This window comes from Anser brachyrhynchus (genome assembly GCF_964034855.1).
Source record: "Anser brachyrhynchus genome assembly, chromosome: 4".
Lineage (NCBI taxonomy): Eukaryota > Metazoa > Chordata > Aves > Anseriformes > Anatidae > Anser > Anser brachyrhynchus.
In genome coordinates this window covers 22,000,158-22,026,695 of record NC_137698.1, presented here as the reverse complement: position 1 = coordinate 22,026,695, position 26,538 = coordinate 22,000,158, and the positions used below count along the sequence as shown (strand labels likewise).

General features: G+C 38.6%; 1 protein-coding gene and 1 long non-coding RNA gene across 7 annotated transcripts in view; both read left to right on the top strand.

The window, feature by feature from the left end:
• The window catches only part of TENM3 (teneurin transmembrane protein 3), a 242,730-nt gene that overhangs the window by 169,077 nt on the left and 47,115 nt on the right, over nt 1-26,538 (top strand). For 5 of the 6 annotated variants that reach the window (XM_080590722.1, XM_080590721.1, XM_080590720.1 and 2 more), the window contains 5 exons: nt 9,609-9,755; nt 16,673-16,889; nt 18,342-18,461; nt 18,857-19,118; nt 26,111-26,378. In XM_080590722.1, coding sequence (XP_080446848.1) covers nt 9,609-9,755; nt 16,673-16,889; nt 18,342-18,461; nt 18,857-19,118; nt 26,111-26,378 — 1,014 coding nt within the window. Of the gene's footprint in view, nt 1-7,061; nt 7,089-9,608; nt 9,756-16,672; nt 16,890-18,341; nt 18,462-18,856; nt 19,119-26,110; nt 26,379-26,538 lie in introns of all 6 variants that reach the window. The other variant, XM_080590723.1, reaches the window with a different exon arrangement.
• On the top strand, nt 9,762-12,523 carry LOC308194617. Its single transcript, XR_013950761.1, has 2 exons — nt 9,762-9,973; nt 10,040-12,523. It is a non-coding gene; the product is annotated as an uncharacterized lncRNA (long non-coding RNA).

Sequence of the window (26,538 nt, the reverse complement as noted above, 5' to 3'; positions counted from 1 at the left end):
GCCGTTCAAACCTTTTACTCTCAGATAAAATCTACCAAAGATTCAAAACTAATTACATCAATACCAATTAGTGCACACAATAATTGTGAATGAAATCCTACTTTCAAAATTAATGTCTCAAAAACACCTGACCTCACTGGAGTCAGGATTTCACCACAGTATTTAAACATGTACCATCAATGCAAAAACTTAATAGAAAAGAGAAGATAACTTTCTTGGCACCCAGAGGACTGATAACCACAGTTTAACAGTATTTCATGGAATTTAGTTCAAATGTGGTTTTCATCTTCCCTGTGCCTGAAGAGTATGTTATTAACTTTCCAGGCCAAACCTTGAATATGCAAAGTAATTTACATGCTTTGTAACTAATAAAATACTCCATTACCAGGTAACTTGAAGATCGTGCCTGCGTATCTGAAACTGTAAAACAAAGTGAATTATTTGTTCAGGCCTTAACACATTCCAAGACCAAGTATCTCAAATACAAATTATCTGTTAGCATACTTTAAATTGCTAATTGGTTGATTTGCATTTAAATGAGGACCACATGTGAAGTTCAAGTTAGGCACATTTTCAGAAAACAGAATCCTCTGAGATGAGAAGAATTTTAAAGTGTGTTGCAAAGCTTACTTCAGTTGAAGTGGCCAGAAAGTGAGTGTTATAGTAAGTTGTATAACTAGCTACCTGCTGGTCAGACACATTCTGAAAGTATCTCTAGTCAGAAGGAAAGATGGAAACAATAATTCTTCCCATCCCATCCTGTTCCATGCCCTAATATGTTTTCAAGCCAAATTTAACCTTCATGCAGTTCTTACGCTATGCATCAGATTATACGTTCATCTGTCTGAAGCAGCTCTTTGAGATTTTGTTAGAAGTCTCAAACAGGTATTTGAACTTTTTCAGCCTTAACATGTGAGACAGTTTTAAATCCTTAATGGCATATTACTTTTCTTCTAAATCCTTTTCCAGTTAAGTAGATGTTAGATAGGGAACAACACTAGTCATGAACATGTTAGCAGTCCCAAACATGTACCAAACTTACAATGTCTATTATACCCTTAAAAGCAACTAAACCTTTTATGCTAAGAGACATGTGGCTTTCCAATAATAATGATAAGAAGTCTTGTTTTAAAGTAAAATTGGGATTGTCTCCAGAACAAAAAATCTAGAGGACAGTGGGCTTCGGTGCCTTTGAATGTAAAAGCCCATGAAAGGTTGCTGTGAGGAACTGTTGCGGTTTTGGCAAGGGATAAATTGCAGTGAATTCAGTTCTCCCTGCAAAGACATACGCACTAGGTCTATGTAGATGTTGGAGAAAAGTGCAGAAATGATGAAGGTATGATTTTGGGATGAGAATTATGTTTTGGCCTACGTAGGGAGGAAAACAAAGAAGATTGCCAGTGACCATTATTCCAAATCATGTGTTCTCCTTTACAAGAAGGGCAAGATGGAAATTTAGGAGTAAGAAAGTCTCAAAAGGAAAGAGTGTTTGTAATCCTCCTCTATTGGCAGCAACTCTCTGAACATATGGTATGTCTAAGACAAGGTTCTTACAAACTCAGAAAAAGAATGACAACCATGAGTTGCATACACTGGAAGAACATGTGCTTTCAGTACTGTTAGGTGATGAATAGAGAGAATTATATTTGCAAATGATACCAAAGCCTGCTGCCCCCAAGCACTTTGGAAGACGGGACAAGAATTTAAAATTACTTTAACAAATAGAACAGGATTTGCAGAAAAATAGGTGCAATTCGATGAATGCAAGGTTTTGTGCTTAAGTCAGAATAATCAACTGCACAAAGTCACGTTAGGAAGCAGCTCACCAGGTAGAAGATACTCCAAAAAGACTGTAGTGAATCATGAATTTGACATGAGTGAGCTGCTCTGCAGACAGGCTAGAACAGTGGCTTTAAAATTGTAGTGAATTGTGGCCTCCTGTAAGTTTTCTGGTAGATGTATGGACCTCCTCAGAAATTTCATATGGATGCACGGCTTTTTTTAGTCAGCCTTAGAGAATAAAAGCAGTTGCATAAAGAAATCAGTACATCTTTCCCTAAGTCTGCTATGGACAGGATAAGAAGTACTGGGTTTAAATATCACAAGGGATATTTGTTTTTTACATTTGAAAGATGTTTTAATTGCCAGGGTAGTTAAGCTGTGGCTGGGTGGACATGAGAGGAACATTCTTCAAGGTGCCCTGCTAGGAGAAGTGAACCAGAATGAGGAACTACAGACTGAGGCTTGAGTAGGTTAGAGGGGTTAGGACAGAGCAGTCAAATGTTTTTTGTACGAGTTCCCCCAAAACAAACACAAAAAACTTTGTTCACACAAACTGCATTCTCCCTAAAGTTTGCAATGAAGCTCTCAGGAGTTTCTCTTCTGTTGGCAAGTGTCTGTGAAACCACTGAGAAAGCAGTGTGCCTCATCCCCTGCTACTGCTTGGCTGTGCAGGGAGTAAGCTATAATGTTCATAACACTTCGTTAGCACAAATGGCAGAAGTGTAGGTGGCTCATCAAAGCTTCCCTGTCACTCACCATGAAAAAATGTAATGTCACAGAATGGAATTTCTTTTTTCCCCCTTCCTTTTTTTTTTTTAATTTATTTGGTGTACGTAAGACCTGAGAACTTATAGATGCCCAAAAGCCATGTTAAAAGAACATCAGTAGCAAAATCAAAAATATAAAGCTGGGAGGCCATGAGGCAACACTCATTTGGTCCTTCTGTCATTGTCATGATGATTAGAAAAGAAACAACATATATAGTATCAAATACATTATAATAAAAATATAACTACATGGAGTGCTGAAGGAGGGCTGTCAGTTCTGTACACTGATGAAGGAAAGAGGGTATAAAAATTACTTCTTCAATTTTTCCTCTTTTAGCTCTCTTCTCTCAAATTTCTGCTTTCTGTTTTCTTTAGGAGGGAGAGGCTGTAATGTAATAAAGAAGGGAGGAAGCTGCTGGTGTTAGGGGAGAGGAGGCAGGGGTGCTGCTCACATTTCAGGGTAGAGGAAGCAAAAAATAAAAGTTTTTAATTTGGACAGACCATGAATGAAATGGCTTTGGTCACATTCTTTTGTATTTTTACTTCACATCTAGCAGTGCTATGAGGTCAAATTCTGCTCTTGCTGCAAAGTAACTCATGACTTCTGTGGAGCTGTTGATTTGACGCTGTAATGGGCTAGTATATGCTACAAAAAGTATGTGGTATGTTGTAGTTTAGTGTGTAGATTACAAAGGTTATTGTGGGTGAAAATGTCTTGTGAAGGGGTGTGGTGGTTTCACACTGCTGGCTAGCTGAGCTCCACCACACTGCTCTCTCACTCGCCCCCCACAAAGGAACTGGGTGAGAGAATACTATGAAAAAGGGCTCAAGGGTTGAGATAAGGACAGGGAATTGTTTACCAATTACCATCATATGCAAAACAGATTTAGCACAGGGAGATTAATGTAATGTATTGCTTATTGCTAATAACGGGCTAGAGCAGTGAGAAACTAAAAGCAAACTAAAAACACCTTCCCCCATCCGCCTTCTTCTACCTGTGTCGCAGGAGAATGGGGAATGGGGGCTGTGGTCAGTCCCTGAGGCTTCATCTCCACCACTCCTTCACGGTCCCTCTCTGCCCCCGCTCCACATGGGGTCCCTCCCACGGGATGCCGGCCTTCCCAAACTGAGCCTGCGGGGGCTGCCCACAGGCAGCAGCTCTTCAAGAACTGCTCCAGATATGGCTCCGTACCATGGGGTCCATCCCCCAGGAGCAAACTGCTCCAGCACGGGTCCCCCATGGGTGGCAGGGGAGCTCCAGCTCCACCTGGAGCACCTCCTGCCCTCCTTCTGCACTGACCTTGGGGTCTGCAGCGCTGGTTCTCACTCCTCTCACCCAGCTGCTGTTGCACAGCAGCTTTCTTCCCTTTCCTAAATCTGTTCTCCCAGAGGCCCACCCATTGTCACTCCCTGGCTCAGCTCTGGCCAGCAGCAGGTCCCTTTTGGAGCTGGCTCTGATCTGACATGGAGCAGCTGCTGGGCTCTGCTCACAGAGGCCGCCCCTGCAGCCCCCTGCTACCAAAACTGTGCCATGTAAACCCAATACAATAATAATAACATAAACAAATAGAAGTATAAATTTGCTATACAGTATTTAAAAACATGTCGCTGTTATGATCCTTTATGACGGAATAATCAGAATAATGCAGTGCTATAAGTACCAATTAAGGAACATCAAATCAATGGGTATGTGACTCATGCTGATTTAAACAGGAACTGATTGGGATAAATGGATTTAATATGTACTTTTATTCTGTGGCTATTCTTTCTTACCTAGAGGAAGTAGCATATGAATAATCTAAGGGAGACACTGACTTACATCTCTGGTAGGAGACTAATGGGAGACATTAAATCTAAAAAAAAGAATTAAAAAAGGTCTGGGTTCTGACTGGTTATGAAATATGCCATGTTAAATGTGAATTTGCCTGACTGTTACCACTTCTTTGTAAAACACATTTATTTGCCACGTATTTATATGCAAACGTACACCCATTGATAATATAATTTATATTTTATATTGACTGCCACTTACATGTTCTTGGACTGTCCTAGAAACTGTGCAAATTTTATACTTGTTGTTTTTCTTTATTCCATTTGAAGCTATATTAAGTCCCTCTTGAAAGTCCCTGCTTGAAATAATACCAAAACTTTCAATTTCACAGTCTTAAACCCTGCAAGAAAACTGTTGTGCATACATTGTCTGGTCTATGGCTAGTGTATTAGACTCTTTAAGGACTTCACATAACCCAAATGTGCCAGCTGTTTAAAAATATCACAAAGAGGAGCACCTGCTGAGATGCTCCATCCTCCAAATCCCACCTAGAATTCTCTGCACAGAAGGGAAAATGCTTGTATTTTGTATTTCCACACAGAACGGGGTTAATTCCTGTTTCAGTGGCAGGGCCATAACCACAAGGAAGATAGTATGGCTAGTTAAACCTCACTAAAAAGTTGTACTATTTTTGGTCACTTGTTTTCTGCTTTATGATTCTAGGATGCTGCATATTCACAGAGCAGTTTCTAACATTGCCCTTAATGTCAAGTGATCACGGGTAGAAGGACACTGGGATATAGAACTTGGTTTCTGCACATTATAGGTTTATGGTCTGGTACCGACTTCTTGTAAGACTCCTGGACACACACACAAAAAGCAATTTCTGATTTCTTTTTTTTTTCTTTTTAATGCAGATTGTCTTTCTGAAGGGTAATAGTATGAGGGGGCCCATTTGCAAGGACTGTTTTCTGTTGCCTAGGAGGTTTTTCCTATGTTCCATTTTGTTACCTATCTGTATATTTGTGGAGACATTTAATGTTTCACTGGTGGACAGATGCATTCCCCAGACAGACCTAATTGCTTCAATTTTATGGAAAAAAGCTTGATTTTTCCTCCACACTTGCTGCACTATTCTGAGAGCAGCTGTGTAGGAGCAAGAGGAATTATACTGGATGAGTAAGAGAAGAATTTGATCCACCCTGAAATGCAGCTGTATCACTTTTCTTTTTGTTTGTGGTGTATGTGAAAAGGTACTTACTTTGCTGCTGCCATTCTAATGTTCTATAATTGATGTTTTCATCTTCTTTCTTAGTCTCCCTTTAACCCTATCATTATAGAAAAAAACAAACAAACTGTGCAGTGGACAGCTGATACTTTCTTCAAGCGACAGAGACTAGAAAGTTTCCACCTCCTAGTTGTAGCAGTGATTGTGTCTTCTCTGGGTCTACGTAGCTCATCACATTCCTCCTTGGGCTCAGGAAGAATTTTTTCCCATTCAGTCAAACTGGAGGAAATTCTGTGGCTGGAAACGCCTTTCTTACCTCAGATACACAAAGCTGAGGGTCAATAGCAAGTGACACACAGTACTTGCCAGAAAGGGTCCATTGTCCAGCACAGTTTTAGAAAAGGACAGATTTTGAAAGTGAGCCTATATGGGCTCTGCTGGGAGATCTTGTCCACAGCAAAAATATGGAATTGAATCTGACATTGGTGACTCGGCTTTGCTTGTCCCTGCTACAATGGTCTGCAATGTCCCATCACCTCATGTGCAGGTGGCTGGATTTGGTAGACTGCAGTAGACCAGTCCTATGTGGTTTTGTTTTATGTATTCGTCCCTTTAACACAACTGCAGCTGATGTCTGTTTCCTAAAAGTAAGGAGGGAACATACAACCTGCTGTGTTTCATGTATCAAAAGTAGGAGCCTGCTGCTTTAAACCCATCTTGTGCTCTGTCTTTCATTCATCCATCTGTCCTCCTCAAATTTTTTTTCCTCCTCAAATGTTAATTGTCGTAACTTATGAAAAAAAAGTCTTGCTTTTCTTGGATATACTGTGTTATTTATTTTTATACATCTAAAGCCTGAGTTTAATTGTCACCTGTTTTTCCAAATGAAGTGGATCACCATGCTACTAACCCCACTATACCTTCTTCAACCCTACCTATATGGTCTTAACTTATTTACATAATCGGTGTGTGTGCTCAGAAGAATAACTGTGGTTGAACTGAAGCAGAAGGAAATTATTCCTCTTAAAAATACTGTTAATGCAATCAGAGTTAAGATAGTATGCTGGTTATGCTGTCAGAGCTATACATGACCTGCAAATTAAAGATCTTCCAGTATGGTCAGTGTTTTAAGCTCAAAAGCGAAGTAATTACTCTTACGTTGTGTTGAAAATTGGATTTTTTAACTAGCTTTGATTATATTTTTGTTATACGTAAAAATCAAAGCATGTGAAGGGAAGTGGGAAGAAAAAAGAAAGACCTAGTCTTAGAAACGTAGCATCTTTCCTCTGCAGACCTCCTTTTTAAAATACTATTTCATTGAGTCATGAGTATGTTTGCTGGAAAGAGAATTTCTTGCATTTTTAAAGGCTGTGAAATACATTTTCATTCTGTAATGTAAGACCTCTCATGTCAGGAGCACCTGCTTGATTTGCATGTGAATTCTGAACAATTCCTGTTTTATGTGACACTTCTGAAATGTCTGTCTGTTTTTTTTTTCTTTTTAATTCTCAAGCTCACTATTTGGATAAGATAGTGAAAGGTACTGTATATTTGCTCTTTGATGACATGCCTATACCTACATGTATATTTTAATATCTGAATATATAGTGGCAAACATACCAGATTGGCAAAAGAATCTTCTCTCACATACATTCCACGGATTATAGATTTAATTCATACTACTTTCAACTCATCTCAAATTAAAAATGAAACCTTGTTTATGTTATATCATGACATTTTATCAGTTATTATACCTTTCTGTACAAACTGTATACGTGCATTAGATTTTGTTTGAACCAAAAACTGAAGATAGTATTCATTTGCTGTTTGGTTTGTTTCTTTGTGAGTTTTGTCATTAGATCTCTACCTATGAAACAGTAAATATTTAGGAGACAAAGCAAAGCAAAACTCTTGTCATAAAACAAGTGTCATTAGTTCCAAAGAGCAGATTAATTACAGATGTGTGTTTACATGTAGATAGATCAATAGAATAATGCGGGATTTTAAGCTTTGGTTTATCTGAATGTAGAAAATCTATAGAAAATTATGACTTGTATTTTGTATGACACCAGAAAAAGCTCGTATGCAGCCTTTTCAATTAAAAGGTTAAAGGATGCAAATGCCTAACATGAAACAGCAAAGAGTTTTGTATCTTCAGTTATGGTGAAAAATATATTTTAAAAAATGTTTAAACTATTCCTACCCCTCTTTCCCTTAGTATCTTCTCTATTCCTTATTTGTGTTTTGTTGTTTTTTTTCATTAAAATATGGCAATATTCATGGCAATATCCAGGCTTTCACACAATAAGTCTTGAGTGTACCCAGTTGACTCCTAAAATGCTCTGTCAGTAGGGCAATTAAATATGTAAGTCTTCCATAAATTAAACAGAAGAAACATTAAGGAAAAAATAGCTCTCTGTACATCAACAGATACTATTAGCAGCTACAATCTGAAAGAATAAGAGTAGCAAGATTAATTTCAGCCTAGCTTGGTAACACGTAACCATAACTGTAGCATCACCATACATCCTCATAAGAGGCTTTTCTGATTTTCTGCCTTCTAAGAGTAATTTGACAAGAGTTGAGCACTCTTCGTAACTTTTTCCGAGAGTGTTTGCAATTTGAAACTACATGGTTGAAAGGAGTCAGTAAATTCAAAATTCTTTAGAAGAAAAAATAAACTATTCCTTCTGAAATACTGTTCTGAGCTCAACTCAGTTTAACCAGAACAAGTCAGTAGACTAGTTCATAACAACAGTAGTTCTAGCAAGTGAAGTATTTAGCCACTTAGCTTTCTTCTGATAAAAGTTTACCGAAAATTGTGTCCAAAAATAATCTGATTTATAGTCACTTTCTCATAAGATACTTAGTGCCATATCTGTACTTGCTTCTGTCAGTGTCTTATCATAGTCATAGATAAGGAACACCAAAATCTACATATTTATAGTGTTGTCATCCTCATACAGATCATGTTGGCTGCATGCCAGATTTCATCACTAGGAAGTGACAGCTACTGTTTTCTTTTTTCTTTTTTATTTAATGTAATGTTAGACTGAAAACAATTACAGATTTTGGATATATTAAATTATTTTAATTGTTTCCCAAATTTTCCCTCCTTGGCCATAAAAGCAGACAAGATAGGATATAAAGGTAACAGCACAAAAGCCTTAGGGAGATTGTCACAAAAAATCACTCTCTGCTATCTGTCTTGAAGCACGTCACTACCGTGTTTTTGTTCAGTCTATCAATGTTTTATTGTGGTCCTTATGGTATTTCATTTTGTCCGTCCTAAGTAATCAAATACGCGCAGCTACTACATTTAGTTGGAAATCCTGTTGGTCCTGTCCCATCCGTATGCAGCCTGAATCCTAATGTTTGTTAGAATAGATGCTAAGCTGCTTCACTATTTCCTGGGCTTTGCTTATTCTGTGAAAAGGAATGTACTTCTGGCATAAAGTATAGTCATTAAAACCAGCCTATACTTTGTGCAGTTTTTAACGCACTGTAATTTCACATGAATATACGGCAACTCTGAGACCAGATAATGTTCTCTTTTATTACGTGCCTAAGAACATCCCACTTTCCTGCTTCATAATTTGGAGGGATTTGTTCATAGTAACAGGGAGTTTAAACATTTTTGCCAGTAAGTAACCAATACTGCATAGAGCAAAAGACAATATGAGCACAGAAAAATGTATTATTTTATACAGCTGTGTTTGCACTATGCACTCATCTCTTGTTACCCTGCCAAAAAAAAAAAAAAAAATTGAAAAACAAACTTAATTTTGTCTGGCCTGCAGGTATTTAGAGGATTGATGCATTTATTTCCTGCCTGTACAGGTAAGTGGTGTCTCAAGTGTCAGGCCAATCAAAGATGCCACTTTGTTAAGAATTACATTCCCCAGGTAATGTTGCTGTTCCACTCCATGTGCAATTACAGTAGTTGTGCTGTTATAAAGGCCTGTTCCCAGTAAGTGTCCCTTGTTTGTAGCTTTTATTTGACTGAAATAATTGCAATATTTAAATCACCTGTGGTGTTCTTCTTTGTCTGTTTCAACAGAGGGCTGCCCCGGCTTGTGCAACAGCAATGGAAGGTGCACGCTGGACCAGAACGGCTGGCACTGCGTCTGCCAGCCAGGATGGAGGGGAGCAGGCTGTGACGTAGCCATGGAAACTCTGTGCACTGACAGTAAGGACAACGAAGGAGGTAAGGTGTCACAGAGTCACAGAATCACAGAACGGCTCGGGTTGGAAGGGACCTTAGAGACCATCCAACTCCCTGCCAACAGGGGGTATACCAGCTGGATCTGTAATGCTGGGGAGGGTGTGCTGAGAACCAGAGGTTTTACAGGCAGGTGATAAAGTGCTGCTATGAGAACCGTGCTCGCGTTTTACTAGCTCTCATGCCTGTAAGAATACACTGAGGTATGTGCTGCTATGAGAACCGTGCTCGCGTTTTACTAGCTCTCATGCCTGTAAGAATACACTGAGGTATGTGCTGCTTTTGTACGGCGTATCAGCAAAGCCTCACAAGATGCTTACGACAGCGGAGATAGGTACTTAGAAAATGATTGGTGTCACCTTAGAGTTCCTGCGGTGTTCTTTGATAGTGGAATAAAGCGTCATCTCAACTTAGTGAACTGTACTGGGGAGGAAATAAAAAGGAAAGAGTTCACATTTGCAGTGACCTCACAAGGAAATGTATCCTAAGAGGAAAGGCCAAACAGGGACTTTACATTTTGACCTATGATGCTATTGCTGGAAACAATTGCTTGCCCAGTCTACAAAGATAGCCTGTGAATACTCAGATAATTGACAGGACACTCCCAGAAGTCTTTTCTTCTCTTTTTTTTTTTTTTGGCTTGCTTCTCTGCAGTCTGTCACTTGGGTGACAGGTAACAATCTGCAGTAAGATACAGGCAGGACTGCTGACTTAAGGAATCAATCTGCAATCATCGGTGTAGGGTGGGGAAGGGAGAGGGACTGTGACTGCGGCATGACTCCAGAATCACACACAAAAACAAGACTGAATGTGAATGCAGTCATATAGTAGATCAGCATAATACTTTTGTTCTTTCTTCCATCCTCCTCTCCCATCAACTCTTTTTTTTTTTTTTTTTTTTTAACACCTTCAGATCCAGAACAGAGATAACAAACTCCATTAGGGACTCTGGATGATAATGTCATCTATGGCTGACTTTGTTTTGCAGCTTAAGTCTGTGTATTCCTTTGCCATTGTTGGTCGGCTGTTTGCTCTCGTATCCCAATTGCAGTTGGGATTTTAGAAATCACAAACATAAGCAACAGTAGCATTTACTTCCTGAGGAAAAAAAAAAAAGTAATATGGTCAAAAAGGTACTGCTATTTACTGCTTTACATATCATTGGATTTACTACACTTCTCTGTTAAATATTTTACATTCTGAGTGAACTTAGGATCCTGAAGAATGTGATGCAATCTGGCATACAGTGAGCTAGTGTGAAGCTGAATTTCTGCATGTATGAAGGGAGCAAGAGGACTGAGTTATCCATTGCATTTCCATGCAGAGATGTGCTGTTCGAAGAATGAAGTTCATGTGGGCTGGGAGATTATGAACATAAGGAAGAAAGAGAAATCTTCAAGCATGAAAAGAGACAAAGCAAGGAGGAAGAAAAACTAGGTTAGAACATAATCTGGAGGAAAAAAAGATAGATGGTAGGAAAAAAAGGAAAAAAAGTTGAAAGCCCAGGGTCAGACTAAAACAGATTCTGTAAGCGTTAAGGGGAATAGAATGGCGTTATGTATCAGAAAGTGAGCGGGAGAGTCAACAGCAGATAACAGAGCAGTAGGAGGAAGAGGAGCAAGGTGAACAGGAATGCACATAAACAGAACAAGACAAAAAGAGATGCTCCTTCAGACTGAAAACAATAATAGGTGTTTGTGAGGAAAAGGGGAAACAGGATGAGGAATCGTAGCAGAAGGATCTAACAGGATGACTTAAAGTTCAGAAAGAACGAACAATATTGCAAAAATAATACTCTACTGCTAGTATTTGTGTTGCTTTTTTTCTCTTTAATTTTTTCATTACTCCCTTTACAAACATTATGCAGCTATGTATGAGGAGGGGATTGGCCAAACAGTTGTTTTGCTATGATTGTCCCCTATAATGCTCTTTTTCACTGACATTTCTCTTTCTTTATTTTATTTTTAATGTACGTGCTTCAATAACGAGCATACTCGCTTCTATCCTTGATTAGTGGCTGAGGAACCATGTTAGAATATAACAAATTAAATTAAAAGTTGGAAGCATACCAAACAAAACTGGAAAAGGAAAGTCCTTTTTACCAGAAACCCACCCAGAAAGAGAAGCACTTTCTTCCCTTTCCAAGAATATGTGCAGTCAGCCTACTGATCTCTCAGGCAAGCCATTCAGATTCCAGACAGCTGCAGGTGATGGCACGCGGATGCCTCTGTTGTATTTGTTTACTCTGCGACGTTAGGTTGTCTGAGCAATTCTGCTGAATTTATACTGATGACTGCAGGTACCTTGATTTACATCACACTAGGCTCAGTGGTAATATAATTGGAGTTATCTTAGTTGTTAGCTAATTGAGATACTGTGGTTAATGTTAATGCTTCATCATACACTGGATGAAATATATGTAATATATTAATATGAGTATAATTCATTAATAACAGTGTCTGCTGCTCCTCTGATTCTTAACTCTTTCTTGGACTGATTGTTCAAATTCCATGAACATGAGCATCCCAACAACCCCAATGGGAAAATTCTTCATGTTATGTTCATGCGTTAATGGCATCAAAGCACCCATCTAGATACTACTGAAGTATGATGGGATAATTACTCATCTTCCTTTTAATACAGATTTTTGAGAGTCCTGCAAATCGTTTCCTTTCCCTTTAAGGATCACAGTTGCTTTATTTTTTCATGTGTTTGATTTGAGTAGTCTGTTACAGGATTTTCTTTACATTTTAGCAATCCACAACAAATGTGTTTTCAACAAGCAGACCTTAGGCTGAATTAAACTCTTAATGACTTTGTGGGGAGAGGAGAAGTCAGAGTTGTCCGTGGGTGGAAGAAGCCTAACTTCCTTACTTGGCAAAAAATGAATCACTATTATACTTTGACAAAGTGGGCCATGTTTTGTCATCACTGTAGGAAGAATAAGCTGTTGACTTTTTAGTTTAGGTGGGTCTTTACTGAACAGATTCCTTTGTAAGGCTTGCTTTTTATAAGCTCCTATCCAGTTAGTAAGAGTAGTTAAAGGTTTCCACCAGCAGAATTGAAAGGATTATTAATGTTCTTTTATTAGTAAAATTAAAATTAATACTATTATAAAGCAAAGCCTACTTAGCAGTACAGTACTGTGCTTTTGTAATTACTTGCATAGGCTAGGATGGCTGGCTTAGGGTAATCATTGTCGCAGGGTAGTACAAACTCAGACTAATTTGAGGATGCTATAGATAAGTTTACAGAGATACTGCAGTAGTAACATTGAACAAGATACTTGTGTGCTGCTTAGGAATAAATCAAGGGCTATTTCTGCTTTTGTGAGTTTTCTGACCAGCTGCTCCTACGTGCAATCATTTTTGCTGTCTATAATTGAGTCAATTTGTTACACCCCATCCTAAAACTGAGCTACATGAGAATAACAGAGTTTTGTTAATACAGTTTTCTGTCCATTCCAGCCTCTCCTCTTCATGTGACACTGGCACTGAAACCAATAAGCTGGGATGGCCAGCATCACAGCTCCAAAACTGGGCTCTTCCTTTGCAGGCACTGAATTTCACATTATGAAGATTCTTTGTTGCCTAACTACACAGTTGACTTACTTATCAAGAATGTGATTTATGTAGGTCATTGGCCATGATCTCCCCCTGGCACTAGCAGAACTTGTGCCCTGGAATTTTGTCCCACATGTTGTCTTCCAGGAGTCTACACTTCAAATTCGATTCAGAAGTAAACATGCCCGCTGATACATCTTATTTTGTAAACATCAGAAACACAGGAATCATGTCTTGACTCTTCTTATTTAATTTTGTTTTGGTTTGTTTTTATTAGTCTCTACAAAAAAGCAATTTTGTCACCTCCATTGCAATTCTGTGCATTTTGGTACAAAGGGAAAAGTAACATTGGTTGAGATTTTTACGCCTAGACTTTAGTTTTGAGGAAGAAAACAATAACGTAGTCATTATGTCTGCTGTGTACAGAAGTACCACTTAGATCTAGAACAAAAAAAGAGGTACAAAATAGCCCTCTGAGACTAATAATGATTGTCCAGCTGGCTATAAGAGTTTCTATTTTCTTTATAATTTTCCTATTGCATTTGAGTGATATAACTGATAAGCTCGTGTTAAGCTAAGTCTTATATTTTTCAGGCTAAACAGCATTCATCGATATTTTGCAGAGCTATTTCAGAAAGGAAATTTTACTCTGCTTCACACAGTGCAATAGAGTAGTCAGCTTAGTGGTACTAGATAGCTCTAGCCACATATGTACAGAGAAAGAATGAAAAATGTTTGCTCAGGTTATAAGGAGCCAGATTCATAACCATCCGTCACTCGCCTGGGCAAGTTGCTGATAAACTCCACAGAAAAATAACAAACAGCGTATCCCTATATCTTGGCTGGTGAAAATGAGATTCTTTCTCTGATTGATGTTAGCAGAGAGGCTTGTAAAAATGCATTTCCAGCTGATTAGTTCAGAAGGTGTCAATCTCATGCAGTTTTATGACCTGCAGTCTGTACTCCAGATGTACATTTGCTTTTTATAAACTAACAAAGATGAATGACTAAATTTGAGCATTTCTTTGGCAACTGCATGAGATATTGCCTGGGAGACCATACAGAGATATAAAAAAACAAAACTATGCTTTTAACCATCAGTACCCCCAGCTTTGATACTGATCCAAGCTTCTAGAGCTAAAACCAGCAAGGGAGCTCAGTGCTTCAGCTGGAAAGGGGTTTCACATTGTACAAGAGTGAGACTAGAAAATCACAAGGAGCACAGACCAGTTGAGGTTGGAAGGGCCTCTGGATATCATCTAGTCTCGCTGCTCAAAGCAGGGTCAGCCAGGGCAGGTCGCTCAGGGCTCTGTCCAATGGGTTCATCTCCAAGGATGCAGACTGCACAGCCTCCCTGGGCAACCTGTTGCAGTGTCTGGTGATTCACAGTAAAAAATTTTTTCAGATGTTTAAACAGAATTTCCTGTATTCCAAGCATTGCCTGTTGCCTGTGGTCCTTTTGCTAGGCACCACTGAAAATAGCCTGACTCCATGTTCTTTGCACCCTCCATGAGGTGTTCATATACATTGATGAGATCCCTCTCGAGCCTTCTCTTCTCTAGGCTGAAGAGTCTCAGCTCTCTCAGCCTTTCCTCTTAGGCAAGGCGTTCTGGTCCCTTAATCATCTTTGTGGCCCTTTGCTGTAGCATGTCCATGTCTCATGTCCATGTCTCTCATGTACTGGAGAGCCTGAACTCCAGGTGAGCCCAGCACTCCAGGTATGGCCTCTTTCTGACACAGCCCAGTATGTCGTCAGCACCTTGGTGCTGATGGGGTGCATTGCTGGCTCGTGTTCAACTTGGTGTCCACCAGGACTCCCAAGGTCTTCACAAAGCCGGTTTCCATCTTGTTTCCCCCCAGCATGTACCGGTGCCTGGGGTTGTTCCTTCCCAGGTGCAGGACTTCGCACTTCTCTTTATCAAACTTCATGAGGTTCCTGTCAGCCCGCTTCTCTAGCCTGGGAAGGTCCCTCTGGACGGCAGCACGACTCCCAGGCGTATCAACCACTCATCCCAAGGAAAAATCAATGATATTTCTTTTCTCTTAAAAAAGTTTAAACTTTGATATACTTAACGGGGATTTTTTCATCCCTTTTATTTTTCTTGAACTGACTTCAATGTCGGCTGAGTTAAATAGGAATTTTAGATGTGCAAAAGAATAGAAATCCCAGCCCCTCACTGTTTTGCCAGTCTTCCAACCAATCCACACAGCACGGCAGTTCTTAGAGGAATACCTTTAGAAGTTCTCTGTTTACTTACACTCTTTCAACGTATGATTGAACAAAAATGGATGATAATTTTCCCTGCAGAAAGTTTTACTATAAAGCTAGATTCTTTTGTGAGAGAAGCAGTCACGGGCTTCCTCAGAGTGCTGCATTGGTGTATTTTTCATTTTAGTGCAGCAAGCAGGCTCCCTCTCTAATATAAATGGAATAATAAAATGTTTGAGCTATTTCAGTCTTGCTGTTCTTTTGGGGAAACAATTATCAGCGATGTGATACCATATTACATTCATCTGGAAATTTTCTGTAGCTGACATTTCCAGGCTCATTTTCCTTACGACTTTACTTACAACAAATTAGTAGTTATCAATTTGATCTTGATTTTAATCTTTCACCAAATTAGATTTCCAGTGATGTGACAGATCTAATGCTCATTATATGTGAATATTTCAACACATAAGCATAAAAGCACCCATGTGTTTAAATCTTTTTATAGTGGCCAGTATTCCTCATCATTTTATTCAAAATAAAATCTAAATGTTAAGTACAGATTTTGTTCTCATATACATTTTCATGCAAAATAGTTGTGGAAATTGCCACTAGCAACAAAACCTTTCTGCCAAAGTATAAAGGAATTCACCTTGATAAATGTTGTGAAATATTTAAAGCTACTCGCAGCATAGATATGCTAAAAAGTTCAGGAAAACAGCAGAGTGGGAGTTACTTGTTTCTTTTCTCTAGCAAGCCAAATAACCTCAGATAAAAGCTACTGAGACCCACCTAAAATGTTTAATATTTATAAGTTAGCAGTGTGTGCAGAGCCTGAGTTGCCTTCGTTTTCTGGTTTGTTCCACATATTTATAGAAAAGTATTGAATAAAGACATTTAATTTATGCAAGATCCTGAGCACATTTAGCTTGCTAGGATTTCCATGGGAGTTTAAGAATTCAGTGGAAACAAACTTACATTTCTTTAATTTAAAGTGAATTTATTAAAATCTTAATTATTAATACTCTTTCATACTATGTAATTTTTTTAATCTCTCTGCTTGCCGACTCATTCACATACAAAAGGGCAGGAGGAAGAGTTTGTTCATTTGTGTGAATTTCTGCCAACAGATGGACTGGTTGACTGTATGGATCCTGACTGCTGTTTGCAGAGTTCTTGCCAAAATCAGCCTTATTGTCGTGGGCTACCTGATCCCCAAGATATTATCAGCCAAAGCCAACAGTCGCCATCTCAGCAAGCTGCCAAAGCATTTTATGATCGGATCAGTTTTCTTATCGGAGCAGACAGCACTCATGTCATACCTGGGGAAAGTCCTTTTAATAAGAGGTAAGCGTGACTCATCCTTTACTTATGAATACAAAAGCAATTGAAGAACGTGTGAGGTGCATGCTAGGAGAAGATCCACTGTGATTGCAAATTTAATGGAGTGGACTTTCAACAACGACATTTTCTCTTAATATATCAGATTGCTTATTTCATCTCATTTCCTAAAAAATTCAAATTGCCAGTGCCACTGGGTTGCAGCAGGTGTTTGCCGTACATAGTACCTGTATTCTAACAGGGCACTTTATTAATGATTAAATAAATCTTTATTTAACCAGTTAATTTGGGCTAGCACAGTTGGAAGTATATCAAAGCAATGAAAACACTTCAGAAGGAAAAGCAAAGCTACACTTTTTAAACTGAGCTCACTAAATAATATAAATTATGAATTAATGTAATAGAACTGTTAAGTGCACGACAGTATAATTGCATAAACTATTTGACTGGTGCTCTGCGAAGCAGTAATGACCTGAAAATAAACCAGTAACAGGAAGCAGGTGTCTCGGATCTCACTGAGTGAAAGAAGATGATTTACACTAGAACCACTGCGTTTGCAGTAATTTAACAGCATTAATGTGTTTGGGCACAGCAGTTGATTAAAAGTTCTTGCACAAATGTTCCTTATTGCTCTTTTAAATTTTGTACTTTGTAGTCCCTGCAGTTTTACAGATTGCTTTGATACTAATTGAAAAGTACATTTTTCTTTAAGAACCTGCCAGAGGTATGACTTACAGAACATCTAGAGATTATAAGTTCTTAAAATTCTTCAGTGTATTACTGGGCTTAGTAACTCAGTACAGAGTTCATACAAAATGAACCAAAGTAAACTCAACCAAATTAAAACAAAATGATAATCTGTAGATGTTGAGGTATGTGTTTATACAATGTCAGTTATGTGAATTTGTAGATGGTTTGAAGGCTCAGGAGTGATTTTGTTAATTAGAGTTATCACAGTATCACAGATTTCTAGGTTGGAAGAGACCTCAAGATCATCGAGTCCAACCTCCGACCTAACACTAAGTACTCCACTAAACCATATCGCTAAGCTCTACATCTAAACGTCTTTTAAAGACCTCCAGGGATGGTGACTCCACCACCTCCCTGGGCAGCCCGTTCCAATGCTTAATAACCCTTTCGGTAAAGAAGTACTTCCTAACATCCAACTTAAAACTCCCCTGTCGCAACTTTCGCCCATTCCCCCTCGTCCTGTCACCAGGCACGTGGGAGAACAGACCAACCCCCACCTCTCTACAGCCTCCTTTAAGGTAACTGTAAAGAGCGATAAGGTTGCCCCTGAGCCTCCTCCTCTCCAGGCTGAACAAGCCCAGCTCCCTCAGCCGCTCCTCGTAGTTGATACCATGTCGAGATGTATGTTGTTTGCTGTGCTAGCTATTGTTCATTCAAAAGAGAACTAAAAAAAATAAAATAGATTTGTAATTTGATATTTTTTCACAGCCTTGCATCTGTCATAAGAGGCCAAGTATTAACTGCTGATGGAACTCCACTCATTGGGGTCAACGTCTCCTTTTTACACTACCCAGACTATGGATATACAATCACTCGCCAAGATGGAATGTGAGTACACTTTGAAGCGTTTCTAAGACATCAAGACAGTAAATACATAAATAAAGAACTGCTTGTAAAAATAAATCAGTAATTAAATAATGGAAACAATAGACCTGAAAAAGTGGTTAAGCAACTCTGTACTTTGTATATTCTTCAAATAAATATAAACTTACCATATATATACTTTGGAAGTAGAAGGCCTTGTTGAATTTAAATGCAGCATCCCAAATTCTCCATTCTCTTAGTGCAGTATTATGTAATGTAATTTAATTGATTTCTCCATTGTTCCCAGTAGAGCTATTCTTTCTTCAGATCAGTACAATAGGGTGAAGAATCAATCAGTAAAATGGAGGCTGTGGATGGCTGTGGGAATTTGCTCAACAGCTGCCCCTATTTTTTTCTAGGTTTGACTTGGTAGCGAATGGTGGTGCCTCTCTCACACTGGTGTTTGAGCGATCGCCGTTCCTGACGCAGTATCACACAGTGTGGATTCCCTGGAATGTATTTTATGTCATGGATACCCTGGTCATGAAAAAGGAAGAGAACGACATTCCTAGTTGTGACCTGAGTGGATTCGTAAGGCCAAACCCCATTATTGTGTCATCGCCTTTATCTACCTTCTTTAGAATTTCTCCTGAAGATAGTCCTATCATCCCAGAGACACAGGTAAAGTGTATTACAAACAAGCAGCATTTTATCTTAGGCTAGAATTAAGTAACTATAGTGAAAAGAGTGTAAATTAATTGTTTTTAAATAAATAATTCTGCCAAGAATTTGCAATGTGGTTATTTTTAGACCGATTTATTTATTCAATGTGATAATTTTTAAAATTTAATTTAAAAAAAATCTAAGAAAACTTGGTGCACGCCAGTGTCTGGTTTTGTATCTGTTTGCATCATTAAAAGGACAGAATGTCTTCATCAATCAAGCACTGGCCCATCAAAATGGACACACTGTAGTACATCAAACTTCTTAGACTGCCCTCTTGTTAGAAATGTACTTCAAAACAGAAAATGAAATGTGTATTTCCATTGTGTCAAAAAAAGTCATACAGTTCAATTTATCATTTATTTTTAATAGAGAGCATAACACTCCTATTTCTTTTTATACTGAAAAATTCTCTGTTTTTAATGCTAAGGACAGGCTTACAAGGCAATGAGCGTGTGTGCTAATGTACATCCTCAGAGCTTGTGATGTCCAAAGTAAAACTTAACAACATCAAAACCTTGTTTGCAGCTGAAAGAGCTGCGACTGGAATGTTTTTTTTTCTATCATAGGTTGTGTTACCTCAGATAACTGATCACTAATGTAGTCTTCCTCAACTCTTAAAGCAGAGTTGTGTTTCAAGTAGTATTTATGTCATTATTGATTTCTGATAAAACTTATTTCATTATTGATTTCTGATAAAGCTTTTCGTACTGAAACAGCACTCTTTCTCCTTGCTCTTTCTCTCTCTTCCTCTCTCTCCCACCCTCACAATGTCATAATTACATAGGGCATTCTTTTTCACATTCACTAAGAAATATCCTTGCATCTTCATGGGAAATATAGAAAATGTATTCAAAAATTTATAGAGCTTTTAAGAAAAGAGCAAAATCATTAAGCAGTTCATGGAAGGAGCAGGTTAAAAGTAAAGATGTAAGGAAATTACAACTAAACAGTCATACAAATCAAGACCATGCTAGGAAATTGTTGCTTTTATCCTGTCTTTCCGAGCCATTGTTAGTTGCAAGTCAATTAAAAGAAAGGATTTGCAAAACACAGTCCACTGAAAAACAGCTCTGATTTACTTGTTTTGGCAACATATGATAGATTCAGTTCCTGAAGTGATGGCAAATGGCTTAGATAGATGGTGTATAAATCAAGAAAAAGTAATAATAGAAAAATGTCAGAAAAAAAGTCATTTTGAGAGCAGTGGGACTAATGAAGTCTGGATTCCAACTAATTCCCACTGCTATAATTGCAGCTGTCTGCCATGTCCAGTCCTTCCCCCACTGACTGCATTTAGCCTCTTTGTCATGGGAGTGCCAATTTGGATACTAACTTCCCTACCCAAATCTTTTTTTTAATTTTTATTTTTATATGGTTGTTGTTGGGTGTGGGATTTTTTGTTTGGTTGGGTTTTGTTTGTTTTTGTTTTTGTTGTTATTGTGTTGTTGTTGTTGTTTTTCTAAAATCTAAAGGAACTGAGTTATCTTAGTGATTTAGTGATTTCTACTATTGTTTCAGATTTGGTTTAGATTTGCTACCAAGTTCAAAGGGTGGGAGATCTGGTAGGCAGGACTAGTGGCTCAGTCTGATTTCCTTGCAAAACCAACCGGAAGAAAAGGTCATATTCTCCTTGAATACTAGGTGCTAATGGGTGATTTCTGATGAGGGAAAAAAAGTAATGTTGCTGTGTATGCAAAAAAAAATCCTGTACTGTGTAAAAAAATCAAGAAGTATTTTCTTTGATATACTTTGTTCATCAGACATATGTAATGCCCTGCATCAGCAGGTGGGAGCTGCACAGCCGTGCCTGGGAAGTGCTCTTTAGGGTCGTATTCCACTCAGAAACACTTCGTGCACAAGTCTGTCTCCCAAAAAATTCACCAATCTGATAAAAGATGAGCAGCTTCAGATTCCATTAAAAACTGCCTGTTCAGCTCCAGAGGAACTGCTATAAATCTTTTCATTTAAAAGAGGGTGATGCGAGTTTAAAGCATGGGAGGCTGGCTGAAGGCATAGGAAAAGAAAGCGTTTCCTGTGTCTTGCAGTCAGCATCAGTCACCCCGTTGGTGCAGTGTGACAGCACTCACTGTCACATACAGGAGAAAATGATGTGCTGCTATAATCATCATCATCTCTTGAAGTGCTTCATCATCCCTTGGAGATAATGTTTCCAAAAGAGTGTACTTAGTGGCTTATGAATCCCAAAATGATCAGAGGGGGAATTAAAGTCTGTGCCGAAGAAGCAGCACAAAAGAAAAATGAAAAAAGAGGACAAGTACGGGGAAACAAAGAATGCAGTAGGTGGAGAGGTGATCACAGACCCAGCAGATCATTACTCAAGATGGATGATAATAAATACATGTTAACTAAATTTGGACTACTCTAGGCATAATTTTTTATCCACTTCCAATTGCAAGTTAGCATGCTCTGCCTAGACTTAAATAGCTGAGATTAGCCGGCATGGAACGAGAAGTTAAACTGCATGCAGATGAGGGAGATCAGGTTGCGCTGGAGCTGCTTATACGTATTAGGTAATATCATTGCTGTCTTTTTCCTAATATAATAAATGTCTGTATGCCACATATTGCAGTGTGGTCTGGCAGAAACCCACATGTGAGTCACAATGAGTTCTGAAAACTCACAACTCAATGAGTTCAGTTCTGAAACTGAGTTTTTGTGGCTTTCCTTCTCCTACACTTCCATTATTCACTGTTACATATGCTTGCAAGGCTCCAAGATGCCTTCTGCAGGTCCTGAGCAGCTTGCTTCCGTCACGTCAAGTGTGTAGGTGAATGAAGACTGAGAAGTATTCTTTCAAATTGTACGCTTATATGTGTTTAGAGGGAAGTGGCTTTGACTGCATCTGTGGAGTGTGACCTGCATGATTAAGGGACCAACGCAGGTTTGGAGAGCTACATTGTTAGGGGACCAATTACTGAGAGTAGATGCTTTGGTTTAATTCCAGTGTTGCCTGGGTGAACTGTGGATGAGTTTTGTCAAAACAGTTCAAGATTGCACACTTTTTTTTTCTTCTTCTCTGACTCTGTTTTACTACTGGCAATACTATACAGCGGAAATTGGCAAAATTTCTTCACCCAGAAGAATTAAGAGTAAAATAGGGGCCTCAGTAACTTAATAAAATTATTATGTTTGTAACTTCAAAATGTCCAGGTTTTCACCAAAAAAACAAACCTATTTTTTCATTAAACCTTGCAGTCTAATAGGACGCCTAGATATTTCAGTCTTATATAGATGGTATATCCTGGTTTCACTTAGCTTAATCTGTAAACTCTGAATTTGTACTGAGAAGACAATGAAGATTACTTCATCGAGCTAAATATTTCCATTTAAGTGTCCTTGTTTTCCAGTAGTTTATCTAATTTTCTTCTCTTTGTTTTCTGTTTTAGACTTTATATATGCCTCTTGGTTTATGCTTTTACTGATACATTTTTAGCCTGATACGTGTATGTTTTTTTCCATCCTTCTCCGTGGTATCTCAACAATGCTTTAACTCTATAAAAAACAAGCATCTTCACCCCTTTTCATTTCTCCTTGCTTTATATTGTTAACCCAGGGTTATGTCTTTATAAGTTCATTTAAGAGCCTCAATTCTAGGGGAATTTGTTTTTTTTTTAAAGGAAAAGATTTTTCCATCTTGAAATGAGCAGCTTCAGCTTCTGCTTAAAGAAGTGTAATTTTAGTATTCTTTGGTCTCAAGCTTTGTGTAATAATAGTAGCTGCCAATACCTACCTGTGTCTAAACATGCCATCTTTATCCCTCTCAAACCACGATGATGTTACATTTTAGTACAGCAGTGCAGCTCCTTACATCTCTGCAAAGAACCTTTTTCAGACGCAAGGACTTCAAGTTTGCACTCATTTGTGATTTCTTTTCTCAAATCCTCTATTGAAGTTGCTCATTTGGCAAAAATACTTGGCAATACAGCAGGCCAATTTTCCCCCTAATTGAGTGTAAATTCCCAGTTCAGGGTTCTTAATACTATCATAGCATGCCACCTGAATCGCATCATATTGTGGAGCAGGAAAGCATTCCAGAGCCTGGACAGCTTTAGTCCTTCTGGCCACAAGAGGCAAGGAGTCCTGCACAATTTATGTGACTCAGTCACCCACTTGAACTTTGAGGAGAGCAAACTCTGTCTTTGTGAAAATTGAGGTGACCCTTATCTCAGTCCTGTAGGTTAAGTATTTCACAGTTTTCCTCCCAAGAAGCTTGATCATCCGTAAATAAAATGTCAACCGTTCGAATGTGGTGGGGGGGCTATAACTCAGTCCCCACAGGGTGTCAGCATTTCTGGAGGTAGTTTGATACTCTGTCGGGAAAAGGTAAAGTACAGACAGATTGGTTGTGCTGGCAATTCCTGATGTGACTTTTATACCCAGTCACTTTCCTGATTGCTTTACAATTGATGTATTGTCATGGCTCCCATAGGATGCTCTCTGCTGTGCCTGATGATTTAACGTTTCAGATGAACATTAAACTGTTTAATTCTCTTTGTAATGCTTGATTCTAGGAGTGAGATTGAGATGCATAACCTTACCTCTAGATTTCTGAAGTTTGCAAGAAAATAAGTTACTACAGGGAATATTTTATGGAAGGAAGGAAGTTATAAGTCAGATTTCCAGCAGATGTTTGAGGCTTCTGCAGAAACTAATAATAGGGGTTCGTGGTTTTTTTGTTTTAAACCTCGCTGAGAACTGCCTGTCCTACTTTCTAATTTGATAGTAATCCAAATACACAGTGGAGTTTCTTGGAAATTGAAGCTTCAAGGTGTCCTCTTTATTGTCTGTTATCTCAGGCAAGAGTATCAGAAGACCACCTAAGTGTTTAACACTGCTCTTCCACAGTTAAAGTTGTAAAAGAAACAGTGGTCTTAACAGGAGACCAGTCAAGGCCATTAAATTGTGTCCTATTACAAGTGTATTATTTCTTTTTCTCCTCTTGCTTACGGAGAACTCCATCTGTTAGACCAGATTTAATGTGCAGTAGATAAGAGTCCCGCTGATGTCTTGAGGAGGAATTTGTCTTTTGTTCATTGGTGTTTTGTGTTGTTCCTTCAAAGTCTTAGAAAAGGAACATGTTCACAATTGCTTTTCTCTCTAGAGAGTTTTGTTTGTGCAGAAAAGATTTTCTTCTCATCTGGCTTAGATACTGTGTGTATATTGGTCTGAGGGAGAGCAGACTAGATTTTCAAACAGAATTGATACAGCTCACCTCCTTCCAGGTGATGATACTGCTCATCATTTCAGTGATGCCAGGTTGTTGGTGGGGAGAAAAAGAAACTTTCAAAGATTGAGAATTAAGAATTTCATTTGTCTGGTGTCTTCCAATGCTTCCTTTATTTCCCACAGCTCTGTTACAGCCTTGCTGGAGGTGAAGAGTCATATCCCTACACATATCAGATTTTAGTAACCATTCATGCCAGACCATGAGCCAAAATACTATTTCTGATTTGCTGCTGTTGTTAAGGGGAAGGAGGCAAATGCAATTAATAGTATACAAATCTATATAACAGCGGTAGTGCTAACATAGGTAATGTTGTATCATCTGTTGCCCTCCTCAGGACCACAGAACCACATATTTTGATTCTGTTCAACCCAGTCAATTGTTTAAAAGCAGCGTCTGAGGATTCTCTAGCATAGAGAACGCTGGAGAAAACCTGCGCTACAGAAATCCTGAGCTAACATAGCACTTCATAAGTAGCCAGCTTTTGATCACACTGAAGTCTCAAGCTTAATGTCAGGGATATTTGTTCTCTCCCTGAAGTCTGCTTTCTACTGATACTAATTAGTGTTTGGTCTTCAGAGTTCAGGACCAGGAGACAGGTAGGTAAAATACAGCTTTCCAAAGGTACTTCCCCAGGAGTACTCCTTTGACACCACAAAGGCTCTGGGCTTGTGATTCAGCATCCTTTGCCCTCTATTCCCCCCCCCCCCCCCCCCCGAAACATTATGTTTATAAATGTGTCTAGATACTTCTTTTTCCTTATTTTCAATAAGCAAGGATGGTTGGTAGCTGTGCAGCTGAAGTGCTGGCTCTCAGTGTTTAGGGACATGATTCTAATACAGTTTTATGTCCCAACTGAGGTATAGGACAGTATTGGCTGTCTTCATCCACGTTACGCAGAAACCTTCCACATCCATCCATCACCCACTAAAGCTCCCCAACTCAGAGGCAAAGACAAGGTAGAGGGGGGAGGAACCTTTTAAAAATAAAATTGAATCATTGCACCTCTCTGAAATGAGAAAGTGGTGAGCTGATGTCTGAGTAGTGAATATTGATCAGGAAATACGGAAAAGCTTTCCCTGAGGCATCCTACTTATCTCAGTGAAATAAATGGAAGAATACTCTGGTTTAAAGTATTTACAATCCACAGATAATGCAAATAATAAACCACCTAAAAGTCCTTCCTGTGTTGCACTATTACCCTGTGAACTTCAGGAGCAATTAGACATCCTAACCTAAATCTGAAGCTCTGCAGTGTTTTGAGGCTCTTTTGTCTTTATTATGTATCCGTAGTTAGGATATGGATGGCAGCACAAGTGGGGGCTGTTTACACTTAGGTAGAAGATGCTTTTCTGCTGGTTTTGGAAAAAGCATTTGGGAAGGCATACTCTCCTCTTCTCCGTACCTCCACCCATTAAAATAAAGGAGACATCTTTGAAATCCTTCAGCAGAATGTATGAACTAAGCAGCTTTAGTATAACAAAGATGTTAGACTTTGCTATTATGGGAAAAAAAAAAAAAAAGTAAAATACTGTTCTTCATTTGTTTTTATTTTACATATTAAATGAAGGCCAGATTTAGATGATACTTCATAATGGATTGTTGTGTAGCATCATATCAAGCCCCCTTTTACAATATTTGCATTGTTACGTTTAATTTCCAGATCATTCACATGTTGCCTTTTCTCTTACTGATGGCATAGGTACTTCATGAAGAAACGACAATACCAGGAACTGATCTGAAGTTATCATACCTAAGCTCCAGGGCTGCAGGATATAAGTCTGTTCTGAAGATCACTATGACCCAATCTGTTATACCGTTTAATCTAATGAAAGTTCATCTTATGGTGGCAGTGGTGGGAAGGCTTTTCCAGAAATGGTTCCCCGCATCTCCAAATCTGGCTTACACTTTCATATGGGATAAAACTGATGCCTACAACCAGAGAGTCTATGGATTATCTGAAGCTGTTGGTATGTGTGTTAAGCAAAGGTTTGGGATTTTTTGCATTTTTGCTATTGTCTTGAAAATAGAGAAACACATCTGAAATACCTGTATCCATTAATCAGAAAATGTTTGGCATAATAAGATGAGAAATAATGGTGGATAGTAAAGTATATTAAACAACGCAAA